The sequence below is a fragment of the Chinchilla lanigera genome, unplaced genomic scaffold, assembly GCF_000276665.1.
Source record: "Chinchilla lanigera isolate Chin_1 unplaced genomic scaffold, ChiLan1.0 scaffold00028, whole genome shotgun sequence".
Taxonomy (NCBI): domain Eukaryota; kingdom Metazoa; phylum Chordata; class Mammalia; order Rodentia; family Chinchillidae; genus Chinchilla; species Chinchilla lanigera.
In genome coordinates this window covers 21,715,563-21,739,349 of record NW_004955429.1, presented here as the reverse complement: position 1 = coordinate 21,739,349, position 23,787 = coordinate 21,715,563, and the positions used below count along the sequence as shown (strand labels likewise).

At 46.8% G+C, this 23,787-nt stretch overlaps 1 protein-coding gene across 1 annotated transcript; it reads left to right on the top strand.

Annotated features, from left to right (window-relative positions):
* Positions 1 to 22,197, top strand: Map3k8 (mitogen-activated protein kinase kinase kinase 8; the record flags this gene model as incomplete). Its single annotated transcript, XM_005387187.2, is given in 8 exon segments — positions 1 to 51; positions 3,516 to 3,872; positions 9,756 to 9,923; positions 13,284 to 13,545; positions 14,562 to 14,668; positions 19,194 to 19,346; positions 19,958 to 20,204; positions 21,108 to 22,197. Coding segments are annotated over 7 exon segments (1,404 nt in total). The 3' UTR covers positions 21,239 to 22,197.
* Between the last annotated feature and the right edge of the window lie 1,590 nt (positions 22,198 to 23,787).

The window sequence follows — 23,787 nt, the reverse complement described above, 5'->3', positions numbered from 1 at the left end:
GCCTCCGGCGGGGACGCCGGCTCCACGGCGCACGCCCCCTGCCGCGCCCGGGTAAGTGCGCCGGGTGGCCGCAGCGGCCGCCCGCAGGATGGGTGCTTCTACAGTCCGCCTGCTTCTCGCCTTCCGGACTGGGTGGAAGCGCTTGGGGCAGCGCGCGGTGCTGGAAAGACGTGCGCAAAAGCCCGCTGTGGGTAGAGATGCTCACGCGGTGGCTTCGCGCGGTCGCGGCCCGAGTTCTGACCGCGGGTGCCGTAGTGTCCGTTGCAGGGCCTGCTGGTGGTGAAGCTGTGCGCAGTAAGTTCTGGCGGACGCCCCCGAAGGGCTTTTTCCATGGTGGAGAACAGGACAGTGCAGGCATCTGGAAGTTCTGCAGCGGAGTGACGTGGTTCTGTAAGGCTGGAATGCATCCTTCTGGGGCTTTTCGAGAACAAAAAAGTAGGAAACCTCCCCTGCGGGTCAGTGTAGTATTTTGGCCATAAATCTTCTAAATGGGAAGTAGCACCAGGCCCAGTCGTCCTTGGTAAGCCTAAGCTTCTGCCAGAATTCTTGGCGGTTGTCCTGCACGCTTGTCGGCCAAGACAGGTTTTAGTTGTGTCCGTGTTCGATGTGTGGCTCTGACTGTATTGTCACATCTTTCCGTGTCTAAAAGTGGCACACTTCTCTATGCAGTAGGAAGTAGGACTTTTATGAGATATTTTATTGCAGACTTTGTCGGGCACTGTCACACTAAAAGCCTTTGTTGCTAAATTAGAATGCTTTCACCGTCAACACTTTTTCTAGGTGGGTATTGATCATACCTAACTCAGAAACCTTAGCTGATTATCTGCTTAATTACAAGGTGGGAAAGTGCTGCTGAGACCTTCTGATGGAGCGCTTAGCAGGCTGGCTGGTCATGGGTTGCTGGGAGCGCAGGTTTGTGTGACAGGAGCCTTGTTGCTAAGGGATTAGGCAAACACTAGAAAAACTCACTGTTGAGCATTCCACCTCCCAAGTCCTTTTCTTCCCCGCTCTTTGTGTGTGTAACCTTGTGGGTCAGTGGCGGTGAACCTTTTAGGGCTTTCAGTGATACAGACAACCCACTGCCACATCTGTAGTAGCTTCAACGCCAGCGTCCTAGATTCTTTTTTGGGAGACCGGGAGTCGAACTCAGGACCTTGTGCTTGCTGAGGAAGGCGCTGTGCCTCTGAGCTATATAGCTCCGGCCGTTTTTAGGTTTCCTGTATGAGTACTTGAGGCTTTCTACAGGATTTAAGAAGCCAGTCCTGTCTTTCCTGTCTAGATTCATTAAGTGAATCTGAACTCTATAGACTTTTTTTCCTTCTCTCTCTTTCTGAGTCCTCTTAGCTGTGGAAGTTTGTTTGCTTCCCACTTAATCATTTGATAAGTCAGTCCAGGAGCCTTCCATCTTTGTAGCCACTGAGGCTCCTAAATTAGACTTTTTTTTTAACTTCTGTTTTTCTAGTAAATGCTACAAGTAGAAACTGCAAGTAAAGGCTCCGTGAAACCGAAGTCAGATGTTCTTCCATTAACCCAAGAAGTTCCCTTCCTAATGCCACAAATGTCAGAAGTTGAGTCACAGCCCCCACAGAGGTGCAGGAGTGTGTGGAGACAGTCTGTAGATTTAGGTGTGGTAGATAACAGCCGTCAGAGCATCTCCCAGGTCTTGCCTTTTTTGCCTCCTGTGTTTCTGAGTTTAGACACCGTCTTTAAAAGCTTAATGTGAAGAAGCTGAGGAATAGGTAGCCACCTCCCTTTGCAGGTAAGAGAAGGGAGCTTAGTACAACCGTCTGCAGAGCTGGGTGACTCCGTACCTCTTCCTTTCCTGCACACAAAGTGGCTACAAAGGACACCGCTGCTTGCTGGCCAGCCACCTAGCACACATACACTCAGTCTTCTGAACCGCTTAACCCTCTTGAGCCATTCAGCCAGGCAGTAGGTTTCATTTTGTGACTGGGGGCCGTTGAGGTGTGGAGCTGTTAAGGTGTTCCTCCAGCATCATGCAGACAGTTAAAGGGAGGCTGGTCAGGTTTGACCCTAAACAGGCTGAGCCTGGAAGAGTATTAGACTGCAGGACGGATGCGAGACTGCTGTCCAGGTTCTGTTTGGGATGATAGTTCTTTTTTTTTTTGGTACTGAGAATCAAACTCAGGACCTCACACTTGCCAGGGAAGGCGCTGTGCCGCTGAGCTGTATCCCCGGCCCCTCCAGACTCAGTGTGTACAGTGGAGAATGACCCTCATGTAAATTGAGGGTGACAGTAAACAGCGTAATTCTTCTCTGTGCAGGTGGCACGGCTGTGGAGCACTTCCTGGAGCTTTCGTGAAGCTCTGATCATCTCCATCAAAGCGTGTGGCTTTGTTTTGTGTGGTAATTTTTCAGCTTTTTCTTTTGGCACTGCTGGGGATCAAACCTAGGACCTAGAGCATGCTAATTCAACTAGCTCCCAGGCCAGCTTGGACTTTTAAGATCCTAGATGATCTTTCAGAGGGGCTTTCAGGATCTCATGGTTTACGTAGACAGATAAGCTTTGCAGTTGTCTTAGATCCGGTCATCTTTTCTCCTTTGTGGTGCAGTGGGGTTGTTCTGAGATCCAAAGGGGCAGTGTCTCCTTTCCCCCTTTGTTCCACCTTTTTCTCATTTACAGCTCCACAGGTGCCGCGCCCGATTGTGTGGAACCAAAACGCCAGTTTGGCTAAACGTCGTAGTCTGTTGATCTTCACGCCTGACTTGCTGGTGGTGGATTTGACTTTTCTGGTCTGTGTCTGCTACAGCCGTTTCTAGAGAGTCATTAATCTGGATATTAAAATAACTTTCGGAGATCCTTGGGATGTTTGCTTTGCACTGTTAAAGAGCTCTGGTCTCAGAGGAGACGGCTGAATCCCAGGTCAAAAAGTCCTGTCCTTTCTCACCCTCCTCACTGCCCGCCAGGCCTCTGCCCGCCTCCGAGTAAGCTGCTCAGCTCGTCCGCACAGAATCATTCCTGAGACTCTAGCATCGTCGCTTTTCCTTAGATTAAAATCTGTTTGATGCACTTCCGCCCTCAGCATCTGAAGTTTATTTGCCAGGTTAGCTCCTGAGTTTAGTCAGGCAGCTCCTTGCCTTTGAAGTCACCCCGGGTCTGAAAGCCTGTGATTCTTGCGGAGAGAGTTGCGGCTCTGGGGAACACCTGGGCCGTGTCAGGTTGGAAGCTGGCAAGAGCAGGGTCCTGAGGTCTTCAGAGATTCCTGAGCTGTGCTTTGTTTGTGTTACTGTGCGGTGAAAGTTTGTTTTTAGCAGCTAGAGCAGACGCCACAGTGAGTAACCGGCAAGCTGCCTCGTTCTCGGGTTCCCCTGCACAGCCAGCAGCACTGAGGATTACCTAAGGTCTCTTTCAGCTTGGCGGCGTCTGTCCACTCTCGGGCTCGCACACTCTGTGGACGGGACGCTGGCCTTATCAGCAAAGGCGCAGGGAACCCTGTCCCTAGTCCCTCCTCGGCGCAGTACCGTGAGCGGAGTATCTGTGTTTCCTTCTGTAGACTCCAGAAAGCACCACAGGAATGGAGTACATGAGCACTGGGAGTGACCACAAGGAAGACATTGATTTATTAATTACACATTTAAACGTGTCGGATGTAATAGACATCATGGAAAATCTTTACACAAGTGAAGAGCCAGCGGTCTACGAGCCCGGTCTGATGACCGTGTGTCAGGACAGCAATGAAAACCAGGAGCCCTCGGAGTCTCTGCTGCTGAGTGGCCAGGAGGTGCCTTGGCTGTCCTCGGTCAGATACGGAACTGTGGAGGATTTGCTGGCTTTTGCAAACCATATCTCCAACACTGCCAAGCATTTCTACAGACGCGGACCCCAGGAATCTGGAATTTTATTAAATATGGTATGTTTTCTGTGACCCATTGAGTGCTGTGTGTTTAGCTTTTTTAATGTGCCTTCCTTTCCTGCAGAGGGGCCTGTGAATTTGATGTATACTGGCTGCCAGAGACGATGTTTAAAAAGGTAGTTATGCACAGGAGTCACCTCTGATAAAAACGCGAAGGAAAAAAAGCCTTCAAGAAAAGTTCCATTTAAACAGTCTTAACCACAATTCAGGAGCAGTTCTGCAAACAGACAGTTAAGAGTGTATTTTTTTTTTTTTTTTTTGCCTAGCGTGTACTAGACAAGTGCTCTACTACCAAGCTACACCCTCACCTTTGAGAATATGTTTTCATTTACCAATTCATTAAAGAGTTCAATCATTAGGAGCATAGAAAAGAAAGGTTTACTGAGAATACTTCAGCTGAGAGGGGAATGAACACTTCGTTAACACCTTTGAAGGCTGGCTTTTTCTCTTGTCTCTTAGCACATCTTGAAGTGGTTGAATAGTAACAATGGCTGAATTCAGTTCTTCCAAAGCTATGGCTTGTGGGTAGCTATCCTCTGATGTGCTGTTTTTAATTGGCAAACCTGAGTGACAAATAAGGCATTAGCTTAGTCATCCCAAGCATGCAGATAATCCAAAATATTGTGACAGTGCTTTGTTGCCACAGTACATGTTTAGATGTCCCTGCCCTTTTGTCAGTGTGTCAGAGGTGAGTGTGGGTGCTGGCTAAAAGGTGATCTAATTTTTTTTAAAAAGAACAGTTTGCAGAGGAGTAGGTGGTAACCTGCAGAACATGCTTCTTGATGAAAGTGACTCTTCCCTTTGGTGCATGTAAATGGCCAGCGCTGGAGGACGTCTGTGCCCAGGGAGCAGAGTCTGAATAAAGTACTTAATTGTTTTGTTGTTTTGCATGCCACCTTCACTTAATGAAAAACAATATTGTAATTTGGGTCAGCTATGCAGGAAGTTGTTTTGTTAGAATTTTGTTCAACTCATCCTGAAGCGCGATTACATTTTGCATTGTTGTGTGACTTCCTTTGGCTTGCATGCGCCTAACAGTCAGCTGAGTACTCTGCCTGCAGAATAGTACTTCCTTTAATAAATAGGAACTAGGCGCAATACCTGATTTTCGTAAGTAACGTGTAGCTGTAGTACTGTGGTTCAAAATTACATATATAATTGTGTATATATGATTTTTGAATTATGTAATTAGGTATATGTGTGTATATACATGTATAATGATAAACATAATTTCATGTATTTCTCTCACTTGTTACGTGTTTGTTAAACAAAAGCATTCGGACGCATTATTCTCGCTTGTAAATCTGTACTTAGGTACTTGGGGCCACCCTGTGACACACTGGTGAGAGGCAGGCCAGCGCACAGGGAAAGTTACAAGAAACGCAAAGACCCAGCGTAGTGTGGCAGTCTTTGGGAGGAGGGCCAGGAAAGCTAGTACAGAGAAAGAAACGAGCCATTGCAAGGAAGTGCAAATCTATCAGCAAAGGGTAAGAGTGAAGTCTTGGCATTTCCTGCCAAGCAGTCTGTGCTGTGCAGAGGAGCAGATGCTTGCTAAAGGGAAATGTAGTGATAGGACAGATCGAAAGGGCAGGGATCTTGAAAACTTTAAAGTGTTTCTTTTATCTTTAAAATGACCAAGAATATAAAATACAAGCAAGAAAACTGAAACAGAGAAACCCAGAGTGAAATCAGAAGGTGAATCTGAGCATCCAAAGGACTGGAGGTCTGGCCTCTCCAAGCCAGGGGTCAGGGCTGTGGGGAGCGTGGTTGACTTTGCCGGTGCTGAAATTAAACCTGATGCTTGTGCCTGGCAGTACCTCTCACAGCTCCGCTTCCTGGGCAGCGGCCTAGCGCTGGACCTGTGATCCCCCGTGGCTCACCATGGCAACGGAGGCAAGGCTGGCGTTCTGCCTCCTTTCATCCTGTATAGCTGGGTGCTCTCTGGGGGCCCCTCCTGTGGTCCAGGCCTTCCTCATCTTGTCCTCCACCTACTGCCCTAGCAACACTTTCTGCGTCTGGGTTTTGCTTGCTGCGTTTATCTCTCTGCATTAGAAGATCATCTACCGCACAGCTTGGTTCCAAGGTAGAGTCCACCTATCAAGTGTACTTACCCCAGGACGGAAAGTTTCCACGTGTCACCTACTCATTTGCTAGGTGGGATATCTGTAGTGCGACAGTGCTGTTGCAGATAGAGCTTCGGCTCGGGCGTGCCTTGGGCAGCTTGCTGCCCAGCGCAGACGAGGGACAAGTGAACAAGCAGTTGTACTACACTGTACCACTGCCCAAAGCAGCAGCATTCTGCTAGCCTGGGAACGGTGTGGCAGGACACTTCACACAGTCATGGGTGTGGCAGAGGAGAATGTCAGCCTGGGTTCCCAAGAAAAATGGGTGCCTACGCCAGTCTTGAGCGTTGTGTTGGAGTTGGTCAGATGAAGTAGGGCATGTTGCAGATGAAGGGAACAGCATGTGTAAAGGCCCAGAGGCACCCAGATCTGTTGTGCTCATTCAGCCAAGAGTCATAGCACCACAGAGTTAATTAGACTGGGTGGACAGGCAAAATTACAGCGATATCTCGGAGCACAGGTGTGTTGAGTGGTACTCTTTCTGTGTGTGTGCACATGCTGCATTCCTGAAAAGAATGCTTGTTACAGATCCACTGAAATCCAGGCAAGGAACTTTATAGGACTAATTTAGGAATTGCTTTCTGTCTGAGCACTACAAATTATTTCTAAGATAGGCTGATTTATAACCTGGAATAATTCAAAATGTGTTCCACACAACTCTTGGTGAGTCTGCACGGGGATGAGGACCCCAAAGCACTCACTGGGTGTGAGATGCTGCATGCTGTGCCTTGGGTTAGACCTGGAGTCAGGGCTTCTCAGGCTGAAAAACCCCAGGGGGACACTTGGGGGCAGTTCTCAGTGCACCATTCATCCTCCAGCAGCGGTAAGAGCTTTCTCCTCTGTGCTTGAAAATCTGTTACTTGGGGCTCACCCCCTGTGGGCCATTCTGCCTCCTGTTTATCCAGTTCTGACTATAAGAAAAGTTCTTTCTCAGAACTAAAACCCAGCCCAGCCCAGGACCTAAACATGGGTGACTGTTGTGTGTCAGTCACCCATGTGTGTCAGTAAAATGGGACAGCCAATGGGACAGGGCTGATTTTGCCTTTGTTCTAGAATAATCTTCCCTCTGCCAGCGTAGCCCAAGATCACATCTGCTTCAAAGCAGTCATATCACACTGGTTGGTCACTTACGAAATCTGTTCTTACTAAAATATCTAAGAATTTTCTGAGTGTTGCTCCTGGGCCCCGTATTATTCGTACAGATAACAGAGATCTAGGTGAGGGATAGGCAGCGTGCTTATGATACCTGCGTTTGAGGATGATTTTGGCAAGTCCAAGAGCTGGCGGGAATAAACAGCGCACAGTTCCCTGAGACGGTTTGGTGGGGGCTTTAGGAAGAAGGAAGAAAGAAAGACAGCCTCAAATCCTCATAGGTTTTGTCTCGGCCGGGGGAAGAGCCAGGACCTTCGCAGGGCTGCAGCTGGTCAGGACTTCGATATCGCAAAGCAGGTTCAGGGCCTGTTGTCAGAGCTGCCCCAGAGGACTCGCACATGCGGAGCAGGTCCTCGGGACTCGGGAGAAGGTGAATTAGGGCTGAAGGGGCTGGCAGAGGAGAACGCTAAGGCACGCTTGGTGACGTGTGAATGGAGGCTTTTAATACCTGCGTTTGTCTCAAAGCTCAGCTGTAATTACAGCCTCTGGAACACACAAGGCTCTCAGACAAACACTGGCTTTGGAGTTGGGCAGACCAGGGTTTGAATCCTGTCCCTGGCGCTGCCTAGTAAGTAACCTAGCCCTTCAAGCCGGATTCCTCCTCTGCTAAGTGGAGGTAAAAATAGCCCGGATCTCCCAGGGCCCTGTGGGTCTTGGTGAGGCCGTGTACTGAAGTGCTGAGCACAGTGCTGGTGTGGACTTAGCGCTCAGTGTATGGCAGCTGTTAAAGCTGTGTTCCTCTTGGACAGAAGGAGAGGGGGAAACCCAACAATTTAGTTTGGACAGCAGTGAAATTCAAGAAGGGAGTTAAGCCTGGAAGCGGTTCTGTGGAGGGCCTGATAGCGGCTCTGTTAATACCCAGCAGCTGGGGGTCCTCCCCTGGTTTAATCTGCATTTGCCAGACCTCAGTGAGCGGCACCGAGGGCCTCCTGTGACCAGAAGTGACGTCGCTGCCGCGTTTCCAACAAGACCAGACCGTGGTCTCACTCGCGTTCCCTCTGGGGCCTGCATGCCGTTCCGCATAGCAGAGGCTCTCAGTAAATAGCTCATTTGTAAGCTTAATGACTGCATCTCTAGGCATCCTCGCTGGTGACTGGTAGTGAGCACATTATTTGTGGGATGTGGCGCTGAAAATAGCAACACCAGTGGGGGTATTTTAGTGAGCCTTCTGGGTTCCGGGCCCATGCCCCAGCCGCCCTGAGCAGGAGCCCTGGGCATCTGCTGCCCAGTCAGGTGCCCTTGCTTTCCTAAGGGGTAGAGCTGGGGTTTTCCACCTTCCCCTTAGGCTTCCTCTGTACTTGAAGTAGCTTCATGTCCTTTGGTAGCTTCATGATTCTGAGTTGGTTATCTGAAGCTGGCTGTCACTAATTACATTTAGGGAAAACTGGTTCTTCAGACTGTTTATCCCTTAAAGAACACTTCAGACATTTTTTTGGCGTCTTTTCCAGGTCCTGTTTTCCATAGACTGCCATATTAATTTTGTTATTTTCCACTTATATTCTTTCCTCTTTAGATATTGATGTACTTTCTACACAGTAAGATAGAGGTCTTAAACCCCCCATTTGAAGAGCTTTGAGCAACGCTCATGTCCCCATAAGCCACAGTCTGTTGGGAAACACACCTGTTGATTTCTGAGTTGACTAGTTGTGTTTATTTTACTGATTTTTTTTTTTTTTTCCCCTGGGAGTTGACTAGTGTTGTTTTTATGTATTGTGTTGATCGGTTTTTTCTTTGCATCAACTCGTTTTGCAAATTCTGGTCCTAAGTGTCTGCTTCCTCGGGAGCTCGGAGGACGGGTCATCTGTCTCTGCTCCAGGCTGCCTCCTGAGCCCTAAACCGCATGCTGGGCACATACTAGACACGCAGTAAATACGAAATGAGTGAGTCCGTGAGAAGTAATTCTGCCCTGGCTTTATTTATGTGGCATCGCCAGCTCATTGCTCTGGCATCGCACCTTGTTTTCCGCGGTTGTCCGTAATCCTCAGCTAATTTCCCAGCTCCCTCTGTGCATCACGGATGAGTAATAGCTATGTAGACGAACAGGTTAGCACATTTTAGTAGAAGCGAGTCAGTGAGTAGGCACAGTTGCAGTCTTTATTTTCAGCCTGTGGCTCACAAGCGTCTTGTTCCTTAGATAAATTACTTAGTTCTTTTTTCAGCTTTTATTTTGTAGTAGCCCTTGTCTCGGGTATATAGGGATTGTGATCCTTGCAGGGAGCTGGTGCGTGTACGTAGCATGTATCGATTCCTTTTTTACATCTTCCCCTCCTTCCCTCCCTCCCTCTCTTGCTTCCCTTCCGGTTTAAAAAAAGCTCTATTTTCCTACTTCTCATTATCTTTTAGATAAAAATGTGTGGCATTCTGTTTGGCAGTGCAAGTGGAAATACGATCGGGTCTGACCAGGCAGCCGTGTCTCTCAGGAGCTTTGCCTGGCCTGCTCACGTTCTAAGTATAGCCTCCTTACAGTGTTAGGGTTCCACACAGCGCCGCTCACTCAGAGTGCTGTGTGCAGAGTGCTTCTAACCGCCCAGCTTCGACTGGGGGCGCTTTAGAAAAGGACAGCACTGCCGACATTTTTACCCGCTGCATTTTTATTTTCTTTTAGGTAATCACTCCCCAGAATGGCCGCTACCAGATAGACTCCGATGTTCTCCTCATCCCTTGGAAGCTGACGTACAGGAACATTGGCTCTGGTTTCATCCCTCGTGGGGCCTTTGGAAAAGTGTACTTAGCACAAGACATGAAGACTAAGAAAAGAATGGCGTGCAAACTGGTATGTGCAGTTAGGCAGTGTGCTTGACATTCCTGCCTCTGTTTGTTTGCATTGACCCAGGGATCCTACCCTTAGACTAGATCTTATCTAAGGATGTTCTGCCCTCCTGGAAGCATTTGTTTTTCTGGGTTTGCTTGCTACCTGGGGCCGTGCAGCCCCAAAGTAGGGGCCTGTCTAGGTGCCTAAAAGATTTTAAGAAGGTCTTCAGCAGTAGTCAGGCTAACGTAACATTCCTTGCCTGAGAAGAGACGCAGGCGGTGTAAGCGCAAACCTACGCACAGCCCCTCCGACCTGTCCACGGGAGGCTGCAGGCACAGGTGGAAGGTGGAAGGCTTCTCCAGGCTGCCTATTTAAAGGGCTGAATCCACATATTCCAGTTACTTGAAGACCCTGGTTCTTCCTATTAAACCGTCACTGCTAAGGTGTTTCTACTTTCGAAAACCATGTGGCAGAATCTCCGAGGCCGAGCACACACCCATCCTTTGACTTGCAGTTAAACCCAGCAGATTCCGTTCCTGTAGTTAAACCCACCACGACCCTGTCCAGGTGGTCGCTGGAAGCTGAAACCATGTCCTAGTGTGTCCATCTCGGCATTGTTTATTCAGACAAGTCCCAAACTGGAAACTTCTCAAGCGCTGAAGGGGGCATATTTACATCTGGGGCACTGCCCAACACAGAGAATCAATGTAGAACTAAAATCACTGGCTGCATCTCATAACCATTATGTTGAGCCCAACAGCCAGACACAAAGTAAGACATACTGATGAGACTCCATTTATGCAAAGGACAACACAGGCAAAGCAAATCCGTGCTGCCAGGTGTCTAGACAGTGGGGTACCCTTGGGAAGGAACGGCTGGGAGGGACCTCAGGGGACTTCTTGGGTGCTGGCAGGGTTCTGCGTTTTTCTTTATGTGAAGATTACCTTTGTATGTTTGGTTGATAATTCATTGAGTTCGGCACTTAGCATTTCTCTTCTTTTATGTGTGTCTGTTTTGCTTTAATTCGCTTGTTTGAAGTGTGATAACGTAAGACTCTCCTTTATCATGGTGCTGAGGACGGAACCCAGGGCCTCATGCGTGCTGGAGGGTACATGACCACAGCTTCACCCTGACCCAAGTGCTCACTTTGGATTTAATAAAAAATAATTGCTGTATATTATGTTTCAGTCTCTTGTTGTCGTGTGTTCCTTCATAAAGACGCACTAGAGCTGGGCTAGGAGTCTAGCACAGTGGCACAGAACTTGCTCATGGCTTTGGGTTCTATCCCAGCATTAGAAGGAAGGAAGGAAGGGAAAGAAAATTTCCTGGAGTAGCTATTATTTATACTATTTAGAGTATCTATTACTAGAAGACAAAAAAAGGTTTATAATAAGTCACTTAAAGCTTAAAATTTTTTAAAAAAATTATTTTTTGTTAGTACAAGTCTGCAGTACATGGTTCCATTCCTCATGGGGGTTGGTACACACATGTAAATCATCTTCATTCTTTTCGCATCACCACCTTCTGCCCTTGCTCCTCTGTCCCTCCATCTCTTGGTCTCCTTCCCTTTTGCAAAATGTCTATCTCCCTATTTCCCGTTACCTACCTTTTATCTTGTATGTAGGGTTTCTCATGTAAGAGAAGTCATGTGATATTAAAGCTTATATGTCTGATTAATTTCACTTAACATTATGATCTCATGGTGTGCACATTTTCCTACAAATGACTCACACCTGTCCTTTTTATGGCAGATTAGTATTCCATTGGACATAAATACTACATTTTCCGTATCCATTCATCTTTTGATAGACATATAGGCCATTGCCAAAATCTAGCTACTTGAATTGTGCTACTGTAAATATGGGTGTGCACATACCACTGTAATAGGATATATTTTTTAACTCTTTCAGGAAGATACCTAGGAGGGAAGTAGCTGACTCAAATAAAATTTTCAGTTTTAGTTTTTTGAGGGATCTCCATATGGATTTCCACAGTGGTTGTACTAGTTTACATTCCCAGCAATAAGGGTTCCTTTTTACCCCCCAGCCTCACCAGAGTTTGTTATTATTTGACTGCTTAAGGATAAGGATTCTTTGTGGAGTAAGGTGGAATCTCACTGCTGTTCTGATTTGCATTTCTTTAGTGGCCAGAGGTGTTGAACATTTTTGTATGTATTTATTGGCTATTTGTACTGCTTCTGAGAAATGCCTATTCATTTGTTTGGGTCTTTTAATTTGAGTGGGATCTCATTTTTTGTATTCCTTATATATATATATTTGTTTTGTTTTGTTTATTTGTTTGTTTTTTTTTCGGTACCGGGAATCGAACTCACGACCTTGTGCTTGCCAGGCAGGCGCTGTGCCACTGAGCTAAATCCCCAGCCTCCTGTATTCCTTATATATGCTAGATATCAGTTCTCTAGACAAGCAAGGAGCAGCTGGTGAAAATTTTCTTCCCATTCTGGAAGTTCTCTTCACTCTTAAAGCCCACATTTGAGAAAGTGCATGTTTAAATCATAAAAAATCTGGAGGTATTTTATTGAAATTAAAATTAAATTTATTAAGCAATGTCTTATCAATTTATTCCAAAAAATAGAAAAGGCTTCATGAGTTTGTTTTCATTGAATACTTACATTAATATTTAAAATGATGTTTTAAAAAGAAAAATATATAGATGATCAAAACCCAGAAACAAGCTCAAAAGGATGTAAGTTTATTAAGAAGATCCCTTCCTTGAGGCAGCTACTGTGAATGGATTCTTATGTATCTTCTATGAAATTTTCTATGCATAGATGTGTGTACAGTTTAAAATTTAAATGGGCATGTAAAAGGTGAACCTTTGCATCTTGCTTTTTTTTTAACCCACCACTATATTTTGGAGACACTTCCAAATCTACACTTCTGCACTGAAAGAGGTACTTCTGTCTTAGAAATAGTTTTCTACAGGGTGGGTTTATGGACAGTGCTTGTTTTAAATATACTGCTAGAGGGTGAACTGTGGGGCCAAAGATTTCACATCATCTCTCAGGGTGAAATACAGGAACACAGCTGACATCTAGGTGCCATAGAAATTACATGCATTAGGAGTGTGAAATTATCTTCTGATGTACTTGCAACTTTGAAACCTTGGTTGGATTTCTGTATTCTTAATTAAAATAGTACTTTCCTATTTTTTATGTTTATATTTAGAGTTTGACACTGAGAGCTGAGATAGAGGCAGATCTGAGGTAGACGTTATTTTAACGTAGCAGTACTATTTCATGCAGGCCAAGGTGTCCTGGGTGGTATTTATTGGCCTTTTGGTTTGTGGCTTGACATGTATTCTGTGTTTTTCAGTTACCCGGAAGTTGTTTACAGTCTTGCTTGTATTTTTCTGTTCTAGATCCCTGTAGATCAGTTTAAGCCATCAGATGTAGAAATACAAGCGTGCTTCCGGCATGAGAACATCGCTGAGCTCTACGGTGCTGTCCTGTGGGGAGACACTGTCCACCTCTTTATGGAAGCGGGAGAGGGAGGGTCTGTCCTGGAGAAACTGGAGAGCTGTGGACCCATGAGAGAATTTGAAATTATTTGGGTGACAAAACATGTTCTGAAGGGACTTGACTTTCTACACTCCAAGAAAGTGATCCACCATGATATTAAACGTGAGTAGCTTGGGGTGTGGGCCTCTTCGGCTTGAAGAGGCTCAGTGGATGGGAGGCCGGTGGGTTCTCCCCTTACAACTGGAAAGCTTCGGTGGTAGAAAGAGTCCCTGAGAGCACCGTTCATTTCTTCCTTGCGCTCCTGAGACAGGATCAGGCCACTAGGATGATTACTCAAAAAGCTGCTGCTAATATTATAGTCACATTTCTATTAGCTAAACCAATTGTGCCCTTACCAACAAGGAATTTAAAACAGAAACTTAGGCCGGGAGATAGAGCTTAGTGGTAGAGCACACGCTTAGTATGCATGAGGCCCTGGGTTCAAGCCCCAACACCCACCCCCCAGAACAAACAAATAAAAGTAAGAAGAAAATGATTTATTTAACACATAACATACAACTATGTATTTTTTCTTTCTTTTTTTTTTTTTTTTTTGCGTTTTTTCCGGTACTGGGAATCGAACTCACAGCCTTGTGCTTGCCAGGCAGGCACTGTGCTGCTGAGCCGCTGAGCTAAATCCTCAGCCCCCAACTATGTATTTTTAAGGAGCAAGTGGCTTTTTAATTTTGAAAACCAATTTGACCACAATCTATTAGACTGTTTTCTAGAATTAAGACAGGGTAATGAAATAGCAGCATTAGACCCACTGTAAGTCTTTTGTACCTGTTGCTCCCTTGGACAAAAGCACAACTTTTACTGGGAAAAACTGGCAGTTTTACTTTGTGTTTTAGGAAAATGGCTCGACAATGGTATGCTTGTATCTGAGAATTTATAAATCAAGCTCATAGGAATTAGTAAGGGCCACAATCATTTATGTCTGTATATCAGCTGGGCTCCGGACAGATTAGAAGAGACCTTCACCACATTCTCATCAAACTCATCCTCTTTCGAGTGTGATACCTCATTAGGGAAAGCACTGCACTCTGCTCTGATCGGGGATTCCTTGCTTTAGGTAATATTTTCATCTTACGTGCAGTCCTATAAAGAATTTTATACTAAGAATTTCTCTGTCATTACAGCCAGCAACATTGTCTTCATGTCCACAAAAGCTGTTTTGGTGGATTTCGGCCTGAGTGTTCAAATGACTGAAGATACCTATTTTCCTAAGGACCTCCGAGGAACAGAGGTAATTGTACACATGTGAAAGTTACTAGTACCTTATTAAGAGTTAAAAAAAAATTTTGAGAATTACTGTAGGAAAGAATCACAGAAAGAGATGAAAACCATTGCATTAAATCACCGTTATCACTAGAACAAATTTAACGAGCACTTGCTGTGTGCCAGATACTAAGTTTAGCATTTTAATTTCTATATCTTTTTGTCCTGTTATTTATAATGCATAATACAGTATTTGTAATACAGTATATATCATATGTATCTGTCCATGTACATGTATCTATATTTGCTAGATATATAGAAACAATCTAATTCCGAAATAGATGAACAGTTGAGCATCCCTATTATGAAAATCCAGATTAGCGTTACTCGGCTGGCATTGTAAAATCCAAAAATATTCCAAAATCTGAAACGCTTCTAAATCTGTAATACCTCTGGTCCCCACACATTTCCTGTGAGGCATATCTGATCTGTGTCCACAATGCAGCTGTAAAAACAATTACAGAATTACAGTTAGCTTTAGAATCGTAAATGTGGCACCTTAAGTGAGTTCTATTGTTTACTCGCCACAGCAGCTCTGTTATTGGCAAATAACGAGCACTGTGGCAGATGATATTATCCCCATTTTACAATAAGGAAATAAACTTGAAGAGATTACAATGAAGGGTCTGAGGTTATTCAGCAGCTGACAGACCCCAGACTTAATCTCTGTTCTTTCCAGGTCTAGACCTAAAGTCTAAGGGTTGTGTAACTTTTCAGTGTAACTAACACATTGCTTCAATACACGAACACACTAGGTAACCATGTTGAACATACCTCCTCCAGCAGGTATCACTTCTTGGTGGGGAAAACATTTGAAATCTTCTGGCTGTTTGGGATAGAGGGCACCCGTCACTGTCCGTGGTCACCATCTCCACAGCACACCAGGATTCTTACGCTAATCTAACTGCAGCTTAGCGCCTGATGATCAGCCTTTCCCATTCCTCTCTTCCCTGGAAAGATCTCTTAAATTTACCTGAGTTGTTCAGGGATCAGCCGTTGAGGTCACAGTAGGTCATAGTGGGCAAGGAGAGGCTGTAGCTGGGAAGGTAACCCGGCCCCTCCCACTGTCCTGAGACACTGTGCACCCCACCTTCTCTCCCTTGGAAGTGCCATCAGAAGTGGGGAGAGTGTCCCTGGCTGTGTTTGCCTGGAGGTTACCAGGTCAGTCTTGGTGTTCAGCCCAGTGGCAGCCCACAGTGTAGCTAGCGGAGGTGCTGCACAGAACTCGACTGTGAGGTTTCCTTTCGAAGCAAGATTCCATAGGCCTTTTTGTAACCCTTGCAGTGCAAAAGCTGGCTGGGTAGCAGGATGCATCCTTGTTTTGCTGATATTCCTGCAGCTTAACTTCAGAGCGTTTTGTTTTGTTTTGTATTATTTTGTTTTCCTGAGACAGGGTCTCACTATATAGTTCGGGCTGGCCTTGAACTCACTATGTGGCCGAGGCTGGCCTCGAACTCGTGGTGTTCCTAACTCAGCTTATCAAGTGCTAGCATTGCAGGCGTGCACCGCTACACCTGGCCAGGGAGAAGGGATTCTTGATCATCATCTTGGAGCAAAATAATATTCAGAGAAAACTGCCAACTTTTTTTTTAAAAAAGAATGTTTAGTTCCCAGATCTGAAGAATTCTTTGCCAAAGCATAACATCTAATAAGACTTAACACTTACGACATGTTTGCTTTGGAAAATGTTTGAACCATCTCGGCAGGGGGCAAGGGCGGAGATATGTGACATCCCACCATTTCCTGGAGCCAGGTTGAGGCGCAGCTTCATGGTATTAGAGATGGAAAATACCTTTGGTCTCCTGGCAGTGTGGTTGGATTGCACATTTTGCAGTGCTGGAGAAAGATACGGCTTTTCTGGGATTCTCTAGCAGGGTGCTTGGATGAGAAGTAATGACACGTTTCACTCCTGAGTAGTATTTACTTAGATTAAGTTCTTTCAGTTAGTGCAGCTCATCTTGTGTGAAGTGCAGAACTGGCTCTGGTGGTTACAAGCAGCCTTTCAATCAACCTGCATTCACTGTCTGTGCAGTGTTCACGAATTAGGGGTTAATGACGAGGAGTCTGATGATGAAGTGAAGTCACTGATGAGGTCTTAGGACGAGCCTGCCTTTACTCTTCACACTGAAAGAGCGCGTAAGATGTGTTTACGCAGAGTCAGCCATGCAGGTCTGCCTCCTGTTAGGACCAGAGCACATGGCTCTTCCGCAGTCGGCGGCGATTGCTGATCCACCCAGTGGAGAGCACAGGGACGCAAACGCTGGGCACCTGTGTTGCCTGGCTCTGCCCCCTCTCCTCAGCACTCGCGTTTAGTGTGTCATACCATAACCTTGCACTTTGGCATATTATTTTTGTTTTAGTTACATGGCCCGAAGAGGAAATAGTAAATGTCATAAATTAGAATCACTTGGATACTGTGATCCTTTTTTAAAAAAGTTGTTACTTCTGAGCCTGGTCCTAGCTTGCGTAAGTTAATATTTAATAATCACATTCACATGCACATGCACAGACACACAGGGCACTCTTTCTCTCTTTCTAAAAAGCACCTGGGTCTGATCAAGTTCCCTGGCTCTAGCGCCCACGCCAGCGGGTGCAGGACGTGCAGCAGGGGCCCCGTCCTCTGCTGTCCCTCAACGCAGCCCAGGGTGCAGGTGCGTAGTCTGCCGAGCCGCCTGTGCGTAGCTACGGCTGCTTCTGCCAACAGTGTACAACTCTCACTCCTTACATGGGGCGCAAGCGTCCGCTATGGATGTAATACCCACTGTGTTCTTCTTTTCCTCCCTTAACTTTATACGATTGTGTTAAGAACCCTTAGCACGAGATCTGCCCTCTTACCCAAAGTTTCAAGTGTGCAGCGCATTGCCATGGACTGTTGGGTATGGTGTCATACTTCTGTTTGTTAACTTCGTGATTATATTTATTGAGAGAGTCCTTCAGGATCTACTTACTCTGCTTGGCTGCAGGGAAAGTTTGTGAGTGAGGAGCTCAGCGTAGCCTGTTTGCTGACAGTGACAGTGAAAGGAAGCCAGCCCGGAAGTGGGTTGTAGGAAGGAGTTGAGCAGGCTTAGGATGGGGAAACGGGGCAGTTTCCCCAGTTTCTGTAAGCTGGTTCTTTACTTACTTACTCAGAAGTGTATTCTGGGAACACTGACCCTTTTCCCCGTATTCAAATAACAGCATAACAAAATTTTAAAGCTGAGTACAGATTGAGTATCTCTTGTCTTAACTGCTTGATACCTTACGTATTTCAGACTTCCGCGTTTTTTTCTGATATTGCAACATTTGCATATACATAATGAGATATCTTTCGGGAGAGAACTCAAATCTGAATATGAAATGTATATTTTATGTGCACATTGTACACTTAGCTTGAAGTAATTCTACACAGTATTTTAAAAATATGCTTGTTTTGTTTTGTTTGTTTGTTTGCTGAGACAGAGTCTCATTACATTGCTCAGGCTGCCCTCAGACTCCAGGCCTCTAGTGAGCTTCCTGCCGAAGCCTCCTAGGTAGCTGGAGTGACAGGTGTGTCACCATGCCCTGTGCACCTGTGTTTGCACTTGTGACCTGTCACGTGAGGTCAGGTGTGGAATTTTCCACTGGGATATCTGGTCAGGGCCCAAAAAGACTTCAGATTTTGGAGCATTCTGGATTTTCAGATTAGGGGTGCTGAACTTGTATGGATAATTAGGATGTTAATTACTGTACATCTGTCCCCACCATACAGGTTATTGGTCACTAGTATTAGTTCTTCCTGTCTCTTTACTTTTTAAGTTTATAAATAAGAATTTAGAGAAACTACTTCTAAAACTACCTCTGCTTCTTCAGCATCAACCAGTGAAAGCAAATAGAGCTTGTATGCTCTTAAGTAGTACGGCAGGCATTTACTATTGAGTTACTGGGCTCTCTCTAGGTTGACATAAAAGGGTAGTTTGTAGAAGTGATGTATTTGGATCTCTTCTACAGCATTGCACTTTATTTTTAAAATTCTTCCCTTCTGAGCAATTCATGTCAATGCCCGGCAGATTGTGCCACCTTTTATCACTGTAGACAACTAGAGGTTTGGCAGTTAAATGACAGACGGGGGATGGGGGGCGGGGAGGATGAGGTGTATCTGCAGTGTCCCTTAAATATGAAAGGAACTGCTGTTTTAAGGAGGTGAGCCACACCCAGCCGGGGACTGCAGAGCCGATCAGTGGGAGCTGAGGGCCAGTTCTTCGTTCCAGCCCTTCGCGCAGTTCAGTCACTGCTCAGCCTGTAGGAAGATGCGTTCTTGGTGGGACGCAGGGACACTTCTGTCCAAGCTGCCTGCGACCCAGTCTTCACCGCTCTCCTTGGTTTAAGGGAGCACACCAATGACATGTTTTTTCTAAGGGCGGGAGTGTACAATAAATACAGTAAAGGCGAAGGAACCAAGTTCCCAGGCTGATTGTGGAAATAGAAACGCAGACGAATGAGAGGACTGGGGCAGCTGTTTCCTGCTTCTTTCTCAGATTTACATGAGCCCAGAGGTGATCCTGTGCCGGGGCCACTCCACCAAAGCAGACATCTACAGCCTGGGGGCCACGCTCATCCACATGCAGACGGGCACCCCGCCCTGGGTGAAGCGCTACCCCCGCTCAGCCTACCCCTCCTACCTGTACATAGTAAGTGGGGCCTGCCGGAGGGGAGGGGCTGCTCTGCCTCCTGTGACACCCACGTGGCCCCTGAGAGAAACTGCAGCTTCTTCCCGCGTGGAAGGAAGCACCGTGCTCACAGAGGGAGCAGGCCTGTGTTCGGGGGCTCACCAAAGTGCGCGCTGCGCACACGTCATATGCTGTGCCGTTGTGCTGTACGGACAATAAAGTACCACTTCCTGGCATCAGAGTGCTGCAGGCCGGACGGCCACGGAAGTTGCATGTGTTCTTTGAACACTTTAAAAAAAAGACACCACCTTTCCCCAGGCCAGCCTGGCTTGTAGTGTGATGTGCAGCTGCCATTTCACTGGCGTCAGAACACATTTTGTTACTACAGTGAACGAGGGCCACCTGCGGGCAAAAGCTATCACCGTGATTTCAGACCTAGCAGCTAATTTTTGCAGTATTAAACCAAAAGGTCGGTGTAGCTCCTTGTCCCTAGGAACCGAAGGGGAAGCTGCTGACCCTATACCCTGCACGTGCTGTGGCCCGGTGGTGGGATGCCCTCTTTAGGTCTGGGGCACTCTTCCCGCTGAGGGGCTGGTCCCTCTGTGGTGCTAAAGGAGCTGCTTTGTCGGCAGATCCACAAGCAGGCGCCTCCGCTGGAAGACATTGCTGGGGACTGCAGCCCCGGGATGAGAGACCTGATAGAAGCTGCCCTGGAGCGGAACCCAAAGCACCGCCCACGAGCCGCAGACCTGCTCAAACACGAGGCCCTGAACCCCCCCAGGGAGGACCAGCCGCGCTGCCAGAGCCTGGACTCGGCCCTGTTTGAGCGGAAGAGGCTGCTGAGCAGGAAGGAGCTGGAGCTTCCGGAGAACATCGCTGGTAAGATGCCCGCTGCGGGTGGCACCCCTCACCTCTCCCGTACCCTTGGGGTGGTCACAGAGGCACGGAGGCCGAAGGGAAGCAGCAGCTGGGAGTGATGGTGCGCACCTGCAGCCCCAGCACCAGGAGGCTGAGGCAGACTGACCTGAGCTCAGGAGTTCTAGGCCGGTCTAGGCAGCATAGCGACAGCCTTTCTCCACAAACACAAGCAAAAAAGCCCCTGTATTTTACCACAACATTATGGCAGGTCTTCAGAGCAAGTACAGGTCATAGTTCAGTCATTAGAAATTGCCTCTGACTCATTTTTATGCAATAGAGAATATTCTTCGGCTCTAAAAACAAGTCAAGCACGGCAGCTGTGTTGGTGGTGACGAAGGGGGTTGTGTTGACGGCAGTGATGGCGAGGTCCCCAGGCATTGGTGGGAAGCCTCGTGGCACTGCTCAGTATGTGTAAAATGTGGAGTGTGATGTCAGTTTGCGTGTGTACATTCCTCTGGTTGAAATCTCTTCTCCAGTGAGGAATCATCCCCGTGCTGAAAGCCCGCATGCATTCCACGAGCACTGAATATGCAAGTTTCTATTCATCTGTGCCATTCTTAACCCAGACCCTGAGGTCAAGCCTGGAATGCCTGTTCGCATTTTTCTGCTTCTTGCCTGATATTTCTGTATTTAAGAAAACCCCCTGGGCTGTTGGAATATATGCCAGGATCGCTACCTAATTTCTTGTCTTCACCGATTCCCTTTTGAGCTCTGTGGTCCGTATCGCGTCCCAGAGACTCGCCCGTGGTGTGTTCAAGGGTCGATCTGTAGTGAAAGCAGAGCTTGCACACCACAGGAGCAAGGCCGTCTTACTTGACAGGGTCCCTTTCGTTTGTTTTATTTGTCCCATGTTTCCTTTTACAGACTCTTCATGCACAGGAAGCACTGAGGAATCTGAGGTGCTCAGGAGACAGCGCTCTCTCTACATTGACCTGGGTGCCCTCGCCGGCTATTTCAATCTTGTTCGGGGCCCCCCAACCCTGGAATATGGCTGAGGGGTTCCGCCGCCTACTCTAAGCGAGGAGTGTTGACCTGCTGGATCTAGCTGGCTCTGCGGCCTCTACACCGTGGCTCTGGAGAGTGAAGCATGTGCTCTATCTGGACAGGGAGCGCTCCGACGAAATATGGCTGTGACTGCCGGTGGCCCCTCTGTGTGTGATGTGTGAAGCTGTTCTGGTATCCGCCAGGTCTCAAGGTTCTCTTTTCCCAGTTGACAGGACTCGGCACCCTGCTGACTGCTGTCATTCGCTGCGCACTTTGAAATCTTAAAACTCACAAAATCACAAATATATGAGTCTGAAATTACTGTTCTTGGTCCTTATTTATAAGCTCTTCATTAACTCGGAATAGTTGTTTTGTATATATTAGTGTATATTCTGTGATAACTCTTTGAGCGTTCGTTGGTAGATCTAGTATAAATTGAATTCATTACATTTTGGGTGAATAGAACAACTTGAATATTGTAGCGGTAAGCTTGACTAGTGTCTTAAAAATGGCTGATTCATTAGGAGCCACCTGACAGCAGGCCACTAGTGACAGTTTTTGTTATGTTCCTAAGGAAACACTTCGTACTGTACACGCTATGCCTAAAACATTTAAAACAGTATGTTTTGAATGTGAATAAAACTGTGTAAACCACATAATTTCTGTACATCCCAAAGGATGAGAAATGTGACCTTTAAGATGGAAACCTGTAAATTCTTGGTGATGCTACTTTTGTAACTCTTAAAACTATTTTCCTCAAAGCATTTGCATATTAAGATAACATACTGTGTATGTTTTATATCAAATGCTCTCATGCGCCTTCCTTCCATATATATATATATATTTAAACATTGTAAAGTATGTAAATATTTCTACTTAAAGTATGTTTTTACATTCTGTAAATGAAACTCAACACTTTTTTCACATGTGATTGGTCAGTCAACTGAATAAACCAGTTATCTTAATTGCAGTGAGTGTGATTCTCCACTGGGGCTGGGAATGCATCATAGGGCTGGGATAAATGTTTAAGGGGAAAATATTGCACGGAAAGACCAAAAATACCCAGCAGCTTGGCATGTTGTCCTGTCTGACTGCTGCTGTGTAAAGTCATTGTTGTAACCTCTGGTGCACTGCAGTAGAAAATAACCGTGACCCCTTGCTTTCAGGTCAGTGGATTGTGTCTTGTGTCTTGTTGTGTCTACTTGTATTGCCTTTGGGTGCATGTGTGATCTGTATTTTTACTGTTTGGTGAATTTATAGCTACCTTGCCTTTGTATGAGGCAGGTTTAAATGACATACACTGAACTCCCATCAAATGGAAGTCTGACTTTTACTAAGTAAGATTCACCACTCCTGCACATTCTGCTTCAAACCCGCCATGCCTCGTTAGCCACTGACAATCCCAGAGATAATCAGCCTGTAAGGAGACATTTATTTTGGCCCACAGTTTCAGAGGATTTAGCCCGTGGTCCCTTGGTAGGAAAGAGAGAGAGGGAAAGAGGAAGAAGGAGGAGGAGGACTCCTCTCCTGCAAGGCCATGCCCCCAGTGACCTAACTGCCTTCCACTAGGCCCCACATCCTCAAGGTTCTGCTATTTGCTGACGGTGCCAAGACCTGGGGGCCATGCCGTTAGCATATGAGCCTTTGGGGTGGCACAAGATTGGAGCCCCAGCGTCTTGTGTCCTCATGGCACACTCAGGTAATACGCATTCTTGCCTCTTTTTTTTTCTTTCTTTTCAGAGAGGGAAGTTGAAGCACAATATGCTCAAAATCACAAAGTAAAGAGACAGGGAAGCTAAGCCTCTCTGAGTCCAGTACCCAGGGTCTTTTTCATACAGTGCACTCACAGAAATCCTGGTGAGCAAGAAGTCATCTCACTGCGGAGGAAGCCTGGGGTTCCTCTGGGAATCAGTTCCTGAGGAGGGCAGAGGTGGGTCTGGCATGAAATGGGTGACACTGCAGCCTCAGGAATCCTCACCTGCCCGGGCCCAACTTGCTACTACCCTAGGCGAGGTCCAACAAGACTTGGGTCGAGGGCCACGGTCTTGGTAATGTTCAGGAAAAGCTAATCCAGCTCGTGGGGAGCTGTGTGGATGCTGGCTCGGCGCAGGCCTGTGGTGGAGCCTGAGGAAGTAGTCTCGAGAGTTACAGGGGAAGTTCAGGGCTGAGACGTGCGCTCGGCTTGCAGAGCTGCTCGCTAGCAAGGCCAAGGGTTGCAGCCGGAGGTGGGGGCTGCTCGCTAGCAAGGCCAAGGGTTGCAGCCGGAGGTGGGGCACCAGGCAGGGCTGTTTCAGAGAAGCAAGGAGGGCCGGAATGGGTTCTGAGGGGATCCGGCACGACAGACAGTGCATCGTCCTCAGACTGGAGCATAGTTAGGACGGAGCTGTCCCCTCTGAAAGCAGCTTCTGCTCACTGGTGTTCCAGCTCGAGCCTAAGAGGTCACAGAATCTAAGCCCCTTGCTAGGCAGATGTGTCGCTGATCGTGCTTGCTGACGCTCAGGTAGCCAAGCTGGAGCCCGTCTTCTGAACTTTACTCCCCCACCTTTGCAATGGGTTGGTC